Below are 12063 nucleotides of genomic sequence, written 5' to 3' on the forward strand. Positions count from 1 at the left end.
GTGTCTGGCAGGCACCCTGTGCACTTACACTACATAGGAGAGGAATGCTCTAAGAGACAAAAGGTCTTTCTCTGTGGCTCTACATGCTGCCGTGCAACCAATAATCTAAGATGGTTCTCTGGGCCAGCAAGCTGAGGTCAATTCTCTACTTTGCCTTCACCTTTCAGGAATCACACCTTTCCTTTTTGCCTAATCTAGTTAATTATCTATTTTTAGATTTCTCCCAATTCCACCTCTCAGCATATCTGGACACCCTGTAACAACACACAATTAAAAGGAAACCAAACACTCTAAATTAGGCAGCACACCAGCAGAGATCTTTTCCCCTCAGTTCCTGCCAGAGATTAGCACTGCAATAAAATTTGTTTAGTAAATTTGACTTTGTGCAACACATTCTCAACAAGAAGAACAGGAGTACTTGTGGTACCTTAGAGACTAACAAATTTATTTGAGCATAAGCTTTCGTGGACTACAGCCCACTTCTTCGGATGCATAGAATGGAACATATATTGAGGATATATATACACATACAGAGAGCATGAAAAAGTAGGAGTTGTCTTACCAACTCTGAGAGGCCAATTAAGTAAGAGGGAAAAAAAACTCTCAACAAGGTGATTCGTTTGTCTCAGGGAGTACTATGCTGTGATTAAGAATGTGGATGATTGCCTAGAATGTCTTAGAGAATCTAGACGCTCTCCTGACAGTGCACAAACAGTTTTAATCATTTAATGAATGATGGTTAAATATATCATCTGTCATTCTGAACTCCTTGTATGTTAAGCGACAGGTGCGAAATGTTAGCGGTATGAAAAGACTTCCATCTCTCCTCCGTATGGAGAAGGCTAGGACTACTTAAAGAGAGCATGTGATATAGGTATATAAAATAACGAATGGTCTAGAGAATGTACTATTCACTATTTTATATGTCTAGACCATTCGTTATTTTATATACTTATATCACATCCTCTCATTTGTCTCTATGTCAAGAGTGCTATCCTCTTCAATGTCTCTGCCATATGGTAGTCTTTCCATGCCTCTAAACATCAGGTTACTGCATACAGTATTCAGAGGAGAGACTTGGTCACTTGAGATGCTAGCTATGCCCCAAAGAAGTACTACAGTTACCACTTAACAGTATTATGTGAGGACAGTAAGAGAGAAAATAATGAAGGAGAAAGATTCATAGATTCATAGATTCTAGGACTGGAAGGGACCTCAAGAGGTCATCGAGTCCAGTCCCCTGCCCGCATGGCAGGACCAAATACCATCTAGACCATCCCTGATAGACATTTATCTAACCTATTCTATTATCAGAGGCAGTACCACTAATCTCCAACCACATATAGAGAATGCTAGCAACAAAACTGCTATGGGAGGATAGGCTGGACAACCCTGGAGGAAGGGCCTGTAGGTTTCACCACAAGAGGAACTCTTCAGATACCTTGTAGGCTGATGATAATCAGGTGGGCACAGAAAACCTCAAGAAAAAGAATGCTCATCGGAAAGTAAAGAACAGAACTGGAATATGGCACATTCTTCTCTTTCCATTTCGGTATGAAGAGACTTCCTCTATAGTGCCTGGCAATGTTATAGAAATAACTTGCTCCCCAAAATGGGTGTAATTTTCAAAAGTAAATTTGAATGTCCATGAAACCCCTATAGCTAGAGGCACTGAGCACTTTATGCCATGGGATTTCCCAGCAGTCACTGGAACTCTACCACCACCACCCCGGGATACCTGAATGTGACAAGTCAAAGGTTTCTGGCATGAACTGAAGTAATCTCTGGTAGCTCCATTTTTAGTAAATGTTAACATGGCATTGACACTCTGCCAAGGGTCTTCTGCACCAATTAGTCCAGCCCTGATCTGGATTAAATTTTTTAAAAAAGATACAACTTTTAGACCTATGCAAGGGTCTTACTGAATGCAGGGAGAGTTTGGCAACAGCCTCCCCTTGCATTGTTTCTCAGTGAGCAAGGCCTATAGAACATGGAAAATAAACTAGCCACCTTTGCAAGGCTGATCTTGCTGTCAATCACTCCAAGTCTGGAAGCCAGATCAGTTGTCCCATAAGCTTGGTGAGGATTTAGAGTCCATAAAAAAAATTAACTAACATAACTTTTATCTGCAGAGAGACCTTGCTGACAGGCTCCAGTGTTGTCAAGGCTTCATGCTTCATTCTAATGAGACAGCATTTTACAGTGCGGTTATTCTCTTTTTCTTTTAGTGTGTTTGCAAGTTAAATTAGTTATAAGTAGTAGGAAAGCATTATACCTGAAGGTGGATACACTGTGTCTGATCAGCTGTGGACTTGGGATAAACAGCTGATAATAATTACCGGGGGAAATTCAGTCAACCAGTGTTAGGAAAGGTTATCAAGCTTTCGTGTTATATACGGTCAGTATACAGTATGGGGAAACAAAGCTGATGGGCCTGATTTCTGCTCTCACGTTCATGTAACCCCACTGACCTCCCTGGAGTTAATCCCAATTCACACCAGTGTGAGAGCAGAATTAGTTACTACGTATAGATACAACATCTACTATTTGATCAATAGCTGTGAGAGTGCTAAAAGTAAAGGGCCATTCTGCAAAGCTAGAGTAAGTAAGGTTGCATAGGGGAGCCATTTTAGAGTTAGGGAAATAGCACCCGTCCCCTCGTTAGTTGCTGAAAGACACCACATCAACACAGCTGCTTTAGCAGTGGCTGGTGTCCCATCCCCTACATGGAACAGCCGAGTATCCACTGCCTTGCTTCTTGCATAGGCATTTACACTTGTTTTAAGTGGATATGAAATGGGACCACGTCAGAATGCCTGTGTTTTGCACCCATTTTGCACAGGTATAAATGATCACACAAAGGAGCAGGGCAGAAGAGACACGATCAAATCAGTCCCCGATCGCTCTGCCGTCGACTCCGGAACTCCACCGCGGCGAGAGGCGGAAGCGGAGTCAACGGGGGAGCGGCAGCGGTCGACTCGCCGCCGTCCTCATGGCCAGGTAAATTGACCTAAGATACGCCGACTTCAGCTTATCTTAGGTCGACCCCCCCGCCCCGCCACCACCACCAAGTGTAAACATAGCCCCAGAGGCTTTGCTAAGCAGGTCCACTTTGCCAGGTATCCATTCATTACGCTGCAAAGACCTCTCCACATTGACGTGTAGTGACCATGGAACACTGGTGCAGGGGGTGTCCCTATGCAACCTCTGGGACCTTCCTCCCACTATGGTTCCACTGCACTTGGGGCCTTACCACGTCCATGGGAGAGAAAAATTTGGGACATGCACACCCACATCCACACAAATAGACACTATTTACATTGGGGAGGTACACAGCACTTTCTCCTGAAAGGAATTTACAATCTAAACAATACTCACCAATATATCTTTTGAACATTGCTGCTTTCCCAGCCAACACTCAAATCGTGTGGCTCTCTGTTCTCAGTAGCCATTCCCCACCACCATCACCACCCCAATTACAATGATACTGATTACATCTTGGGGCTTGTCTACGCTGACACTTTACAGCGCTGCAACTTACTCACTCATTCATGGGTGTGAAACCCCCCCCCCGAGCGCTGCAAGTTTCAGCGCTGTAAAGTACCAGTGTAGACAGTGCACCAGCGCTGGGCGCTACTCCTCTTGTGGAGGTGGGGTTTTTATAGCGCCGGCTGGTGCCGCGACTACATAGCCATGTTAGTTGCTAGTGAAGAAATACCCTTGGGAAATGGCACACTTTATACTTTTTTTCTTTGCTGCTGGTAAGAATTATTCTGTAACACGATTATGTGAAATGCTGGTGACATATGGGTAATTACAAATAAAATTAAACCCCTGGAATGAGAGCATTATTGGTGATCATCATTTATATTGGGTGAGGTTAGCTAAGCAAAACATGTACACACACACACACACACACACACACACACAACCCCATGCATCTGAATTAATCCACGGTGTATATCCTGGGTAACAGAAAGCCCCCTGAAGAGATCTGTACATGTCAGTCTGAAATCTCTACATGTATACAAAAAGTGACTGTCTCTCTCAGGACAGCAGCTTCCCTTGCTAAGGAAGCCTTTTTAGTTATCTTTATACGGAGAAAGAAAAGCAGAGCGAAATCAAAACTAATGGGCCCCAATCCTGCAGTCTCTCTCAGGTAAAACCCCAGGGATTTGGCCCTACTGAATTAGGTCTTCAGCAAACGAGCTACAGTAGCGTCCTGAATGATCAATAATATGAAACAACCATTTTTACTTCTTTCCAGAAAAGAGCATTACGAAGGAATACAGCAGGCAAGAGCGAGTCCAACCCCCAACGTATTGCAGGGATACGCTTAATACTATATATGTAGATATTGTAGCTATGTTTCATTTAGGATTAAATGGCAAGTACTGTTTGATATAAATATTTAGTGCAATTTTGTATGTCTATATTTTATGCACACAAATGCTCACTTCATCAAAATAGGGACATTGCAGTCTCCGATAAACAAGGCAAATCTCCGTGGGGGCTAACATTTTCTTTTTAAAAGGATCCTTTAAACAAAAACATTTATGGATATCATCTTTTTCAAAAGTTTATGGCCCCAGCTATGCTCCTCTTGAACTTACTGTTTGTAACTTTTACCCTTTGGATTATATATAGGATCCAAAATTGCACTAAATATTGATATGGGTTTGGGGGAGGGAGAGAGAGAAACAGAATAGGATAAATTATAATACATATAATGCACAGTGGCACATGGACAGAGACTACATAATGATGCCCGGATACTGCATGACATTTATCTACATGGGGCAAGACAGTGATAAACCTTGCCTTTGGTGTACACACACAGTTACTAGACATTTTCTTTTAAAAATCAAGGGATTCGTCATTCATGCAATAAATTCGTTACATTATTTGCATGTTGGGAAGGTTTTCATTCTGGGATCTGTTACTGGAAGCTCAACCCAATTCAACTCCATCCTCTCGTGTTTAAAGCTCCTTACCTCTAAGCCCCTGTGGTGGGACCGGACTCCACTGAGAGATGACACAGGACTCCACTGAGAACCCATCAACCCCACTACTAGGACAATCTGCAAGCACTGCTGTCCTTCCACACTCTCGCTGAAGTCAGTGGAAACAGGAGTGCACTAGAACTGCATACAATGGTCATTTCAAATAAAATCACCACTCCCACCACCACAAAGGACTCCAAACATAAGCTTACCTATAGCTTTTAGAATAATTTAAGCACACATAATATTTACAGATAATATTAACAGGGAGGAGAGGCGGTCTTGTGATTGCAGTACAGAGCCGGGAGGCAAGGCTGCTGGGTTCTACTCCTAGCTCCGACACAAACTGACTGCCCTTGGGCAAGTCACTTTACCTCTCCATTCCTCAGTGTCTGTCTGCAGAATGGGATAATGACAATATTCATCCACTCAGGGATATGATGAGGCTTAATTCATTGTTTGTAAAGGGACTTGAGATTATTGAATGGAGGATGCTATGCTAGTTACAGTGACAGAGTGTATACAGGTTTTCCTTTCCATTGTAAGCCCCCCCCCACTCCCTCCCATACAGCATCAGTGCAGCCAAAACCTTCCATAGCAAATGACCCACCATCATCCTGTTTTTACCACTTAACAGGCTACCTAAATCATAGATGATATCAAAAGATTTTCCTCTCTAAGTCACTCATTCAAATCCAGCCAGGGTCAGTGACAACCCAGATGAATTACTCATTGCTACCTGGCACCTGTGAAATGAGTTTGTGGTTTCAGCCTGCTTTCCAGGGGACATGTGTTCACATCACATCAAATTAGCCCCACCATCGCTAGCTCCAACCGATCTCCTTGGAGGCAGTTTCAGCAGAGGCACCAAGGATTTAATGGACTCTAGGCAACTCAATCCACTACAGCTGGCTTCCAATGAGACTTCGGATGCGTCTACACTGGAGCTGGAAGCTGTGATTTGCAGCTCGAGGAGACATACCCACACTAGCTCTGATTGAGCTAGTGCCTAAAAATAGAAGGCAGCACCATTGACAAGAGCAGCTAATAACCCCGAGTACAATCCCATTCAAGACCCTAAGTATGTACCCAGGGCAGCTTGCCCCTCCCACTACCTCAGCTACACTTCTATTTTTAGCATGCTAGCTCCATCGGAGCTAGAACGGGTATGTCTGCTTCAGCTGGAAATTACACCCGCCAGCTCCAGTAGGCTAGGTCTACTCTGTAATCAGGACATCCAATTGGAACACATGCAGGCATTTCCGAGCGACCTTGCTAAAAACAGCAGTGTAGCCATGGTGGCACAGGCAGCAGCATTGGCTAACCGCCCGAGTATGTACCAGGGTTTCCGGGCAGGATTGTACCCAGGAGGTTAGCCCGTGCTGCTGTGGCTACATTGCTTTTGAAAATTTCACCTGAGTCCTCCAGCTTAGGGTCAAGGGATACTGGCAAGTGTCAGTTTTGGTGGGCGGTTGCAATGCTTCTGCCTCTGCCGCACCTGTTCTCTTTATAAACAAAAGATTCCAGTCCCCCAGGCTGTCAATCCAGCTGCTTTCACTAGCATTACCTTATTGGTTCTTAATTATCGTTTTAAGAAAGTAAACATTTTCAGGGACTTTTGAAAGAAAAAAAACGGCAATCAGTAGAAATATGGAACTTGAGGTATGGTCGCCACAGGCAGACAAACCACAACTGCAGTTGTCCTCAAATTTCCAATTTAAAAGTGTGTTATAGATATGCTTTTTTTTTTTTAAATCCTTTATTGACATCACTTTTCAAATAATTTCTGATCTCAGCTTCAGTTGTGCATCTCTTTTATCATACAGTTTGCGGCTTTTATTCTTTATTTAAAAAGACAAAATCAAGAAAGTTAATTACCCACGTCTCCTAATTTTGTTTTCGTCCCCCTACAAAAATAAAACTTCAAGCACTGGGTTCACTTGGTGCAGTATCACTGAAAGGCAGAAGTTGTGTGATCACCGCAATGGTTGTGGCAAGTCAGCAGAGGAACCCAGCACCTAGATACAATTATGCAAATAATGTTTCTATCCAGGTTTCTCCAGTTCACTTAGAAAAGAATAGTTTAAAGAAAAAGATGAAGTGGGAAAAAATTCAGCATTGATGACAAAGTAACTATCCAGGGACTTCCTTCTTTTTATTTCTGATGACATAACAGTAATGTTATTTTGCAAATAGCATGTGCATTGTAGGGATAGCAAAGACAGACACAAAATGGTCTGACCAAAGGTTAAAATGCAGAAGGTAACTCATGAAGAAATGCTAGTATCTATAGAGACATCCTTGCTATATATGAGAGAAAGGAATCAATACACATTTGTTGAATATATTTACTTGTTAATTATATTGCTGTTTGACAATGGTGAGAAAATAAGAAAAATCAGGATTGGAGCAGACAAATATGTATAATGAATGTATTCATAATACATCTCAACTCAAACTAAGAAATATTTACATTTTGTGTATGTATGAGAATAATGTATCTGTGTTTGTAAATATGTCTTTATAGAACATTTTACATTCATATTTATTATTGTAATATCGTGCATACCCAAATATTCATTCAGGTAGACTCCAGACTCAGTCCAATGTCCCGAAATTAACGAAAACATTTCAAAGCAATGAGCAAGCTCAATATTAATTGAGTACAGTATTTCTCACAAGCCGATTCTGGTGTGTATCACACACACACACACACACACACATACACACACACTCAGTATATCATATTAACAGTCCTAAAGTTTGCTTCAGAAAACTGTCCTATTCAATATTATCTAATTCCCCCCCCCCCCACTCGCAGCATTACATTATCCTGCAAACACATACAGCATACTGTACTTAATGGATTTAGCTTAGTTATCTAAGCTCAGTCAGTTCAAGCCAGCATCTTTGTTTTAAACCATATCAAATTTAAAATTTTAAAATAAAATAGGCCAGAAACACACAATCTGTGATTAAAAGAAAACCCCAATGATAAAGATGTACATTTGAGAAGGTATCAGGGTTTCAAAATCCAAATTAAAACCTACATTGATGCTTATTTGCCATTTTTCCTGGTCAAGGTTGTCACGGTATATACACATACTTTCTTTTTGTCCATGCTATCTGTCAGCACAGAAGTCAACATTATATAGACAAATATTTGTCTCTCATTCAAAGCAATAAAACAAGACGACATATGGAATTAGATAAGATAAACACTCACCCTACCCAAGGCTTCTGCTTTAAATATGATCAGCTCTCAAACAAGATTTTTAAGAGAACTAGGGGAAAAAATTGCAGAGAGAGCAGTCCCCAGCGTTGCACCTAGCTTACCTTTCAGAGCCATATTCTCTGCTGCAGGAGGGTCAAGCAGAGGGCTAAGAATTTACATATATAATTTGCTGTATAAACACCAGCGGTGGTTAGCACCTTACCGTAGAGAGTGTTTCTTGTTATCTGTCCCCCCATAGTACTGCGCAAGGTGGCTGGCTACCTTGCAGTCCCTTTCTCACTGAGCAGTGATGTAGAAGTCGGCACATTCAGTCATTATCAGCATGCACAGGCACAGACACACACCGGCTTAGCGACTCCCAATAAGTGCATACATAACATCCGTACACCACAGAATGCTGCTCACCCTTTCAAGCAGCCTCCACCCACTCTCAGATCCTCCCTGCCTCAGCACAAGCAGTGGGATCTGTCATGTTTATTTACATAAGGAGGAGGAGACTTGGAGTCTTCCTGAAATAGCCAGGGAGCTCAAAGCATTTTCTATAGATACAACATCCCTCCCCACCCCCTCACCTCACTGCAACCTGAAGAAACACAATTACAATTAAAGCCACACTGTACAAACATTTGCAGGGGGGGGGGGGGGCTGTTTTTCATTTTTAAACACTCCAGCCATGGACCTTGCTTCAGATAAATCTTTTAGGAAGAATGCAGAATGCTACAACAGGTTTCCGCTGATGGAGGTGGCTGCTTGCCTAGATATAAACCCAGCGGTACCCTGCTTCTAAGCAACCTCCGGAACAAAGCACTAGAGACTTTGCCAACTTAATTGCAAATATCAAAACAGATTTATTTATAAATCAAAAAAAGTTTGGCCATCACAAACTCTCTTTCCCTCCCCTTATATGTGTTTTACTGTCTTCCAGCACGTAGTCCTGGCATAGATTTGTATGATTAAAAAAAAAAAGTTACTACCAGACATCACCACACCAGATTCTTCGAATGGCCTCTCCCGGTTAATTATTAGTTATTTAATAGCAAGGTAGAAGTGCTTGAAATGCAGAACGGTTCACCGCCGACTATAACTGTAAAAACATTACCCCCCGTAAACTCCTTTGTGATAGGATTGCACGCTCAGCTCAGATACAATGCTTCCTGCTCTCCAGGCCATTACCTCCGCTGATTGATTACGGCAAGCATTATTAAAAGCCCTGGGACACAGAGACAGGTTTATGGAGGTGTTTAGAGACTGGGGGTGGGGAGTGTTCATTGACCACTGGCCTCCTCTCTCCCCCTTGACGTTGATGCAAGAGCCTTCTCCTTTGTTGCTCCTCTGTAGAACACTCCCCCCTGAATCTCTCCAACCCACCAATTCTCCAGCTGACTGCATGGGAAAGGGAGTCAGGAACTCCCTCTCCCTCCTAATCCTGGCTTTGTCTCCAGGTTCTTCCATAGCTCCGGGCAGCTCCTGTAATCTTACTGTCTCCATTCACATCTGTACAATGGGAATTCATATTTACCTTGCCACAGGGTTGTAAGGGTTATTGCTTGGCCCTTTTGAAAAATCAGGCAGTGTGTGAGACAATTCTTGGGGCACCCAGGACTCTGAGTCACCTCGTTACCCACTGCCTCCAGCGTGAGGGAGTCTTGCCTGTGCCTAGCTGGGTGTGAGCTCCCGAACACCACCGGCCTTTCAGCCACTCAAGCACTCTCCTCTGGGCTATGCCAACCCTGTCTTCACCTTGCATGTTCAAATAGGTGCACCCCCATCCCCAAGTCCCCTTGAAGCATTCGCCTGTGATATCCAGCCGCTGACTCTGCCTACGCTCAGAAATCCCAGATCCTCTGCTCCCAAAGGAGCAGTGAACCCCACTTTACTGATTTTACCTTAAATCACCGCTCCTTTAGAACACACAATACAACAAACAAAGGTTTATTTAAGAAAGGGAAGAGATTATGCTAGAAACAAGAGGGAGTGATGGAAACAAATGGTTGCCATAACAAAATCGTAAAACGCAAACCTGGATCTACACTTATTAACGGTAACCTTTCCTCCCCCCACCCAAAGTTCAACCTGTTGCAGAGCTGACTGCCTTCCCCGCAGCCAGGATCCAATCTTTCATGAGAACATCCCTGCTCCCCAAGATATCATCTCAGTGAAAGGAGACAGAGTACCTTTCCTCACCCTCTGTTATACTGAAACAGTCTTTTGTCTTTGTTCATAGGCAGGGTGGCTCTCTGTCTGTTGTAATGTTCCCTTTATTTTAACCTCCAAGTGGTTTTGATTGCTTGTAGTGGTCTCTGATGTTTTTCCATTGATAGTCTTGGGATGGAGCAAGGCTGGACAACTGAACCTTGCATTGCATCACCGGCTAACCAGAGCAGGGTAACGACTCCCTCCTGCCTGACTGGGCAATCACTGAGACATATCTGCTGGACACTAACTTTCACTCCAAGTCCATAGAGAAGACTTTCAGTATAAATACAGGTTTCAGAGTAGCAGCCGTGTTAGTCTGTATCCGCAAAAAGAAGAACAGGAGTACTTGTGGCACCTTAGAGACTAACAAATTTATTAGAGCATAAGCTTTCGTGGACTACATCCGAAGAAGTGGGCTGTAGTCCACGAAAGCTTATGCTCTAATAAATTTGTTAGTCTCTAAGGTGCCACAAGTCCTCCTGTTCTTCTTTTTGAGAATAAATACATTATTCCTTAAATATTACCCATGCATTCATTGCTCAGTGATTACAAATTTTGACAAGTTAGGAGCTTTCTGTAGATACCTGCATGACACATTTGGTGTCGTGAGTTTGTCAGGTCTGAGATGAGAGTTGTTTACAAAGAACTGGGGACCCTTTGGCACGGAGTCTCTGTGTCACAACGTGTTTGTAGAATTGCTCTGTAAATGAAACGTGCTGTGTGCTAATATTTCAGGCTTGCCAGAACGATTGACACCTCACACAGCTACTAACCAGGGGCCCGGCTGTTATCTATTAGCAGAGCCCCAACTAGTGACTGGACTCACTCTGCCCGTCATCAGAGCTGAGACTTATACAGTAGTCCATGGGCAGGAGAGCCAAAAGGGAGCTTTACCCTGGATGAGCCAGCAGGGTCTGTCCTGCCCTCCTCCCTGCTGGAAATCACAGGCTGCCGAGCTTACAACAGCTTCTTGGCAGTAGAGTGGCCTGTGGTGCATGAGAAGCTTTTCTGTTAATTGTATTTATTTCTCCAGATGATGCTTCGTTTATAGCAGTAACAAAAGAACAAACCCACAGCAGCACTGTCTGCTGGGCTAGCTGAAGGCTTTAGCTTTGGGAGCATCATAGCATCACAGGAGTTAGGAATGGAAAATACCTCTTAGCTTTAACAAGTCCATCTCCCTGGCCATGTTCCCTCTAGCACATGTCTCTCGGCCTTGTCCCAAGCAATGGGGTTTCCACCACCTCCACTGGGGTGAATGGACTCATTATTCTGCTCCCAGAGAAGTTTGTAGCAGATAGGATCAGACTTATTCTGCAGCTTCATACATCTCAGTCTCAGGAAGGAAGGTTTTCCTGACATTCAGACTAAATTTTTCCCTTTCTTAATTGCATCATATTACTGTTAGTTCTACCGCCCCACACATTACTGTTATAGGACCTGATCCGGATAGGTGATGAGCATCTGTCAGGAGCATAAATGCTAAGTAATTCCCCACTAGCCATTGCTAAGGCCAATTATAAACATTTAACCCTTAACCCAGCCTCAATCAATCAATTCCTTCACCTCCAGGGTGCTCTTCCCTGAACTCCCCACAATTTGTCATATGTTTCTGGTAATGTCCTTTGC

General features: G+C 43.2%; 1 protein-coding gene across 3 annotated transcripts in view; it reads right to left on the reverse strand.

Moving 5' to 3' along the window:
- The window catches only part of NEURL1 (neuralized E3 ubiquitin protein ligase 1), a 316430-nt gene that overhangs the window by 119033 nt on the left and 185334 nt on the right, over positions 1-12063 (reverse strand). The window contains exon 1 of one of the 3 annotated variants that reach the window (XM_054033383.1): positions 8441-8596. The exons of the other annotated variants lie outside the window; for them this stretch is intronic. Within the exon in view, the coding sequence (XP_053889358.1) occupies positions 8441-8474 (34 nt within the window). The 5' untranslated portion in view covers positions 8475-8596. Of the gene's footprint in view, positions 1-8440; positions 8597-12063 lie in introns of those variants that run through there. 3 annotated transcript variants of the gene reach the window in all.

Source organism: Malaclemys terrapin, chromosome 7 (genome assembly GCF_027887155.1).
Source record: "Malaclemys terrapin pileata isolate rMalTer1 chromosome 7, rMalTer1.hap1, whole genome shotgun sequence".
NCBI lineage: Eukaryota > Metazoa > Chordata > Testudines > Emydidae > Malaclemys > Malaclemys terrapin.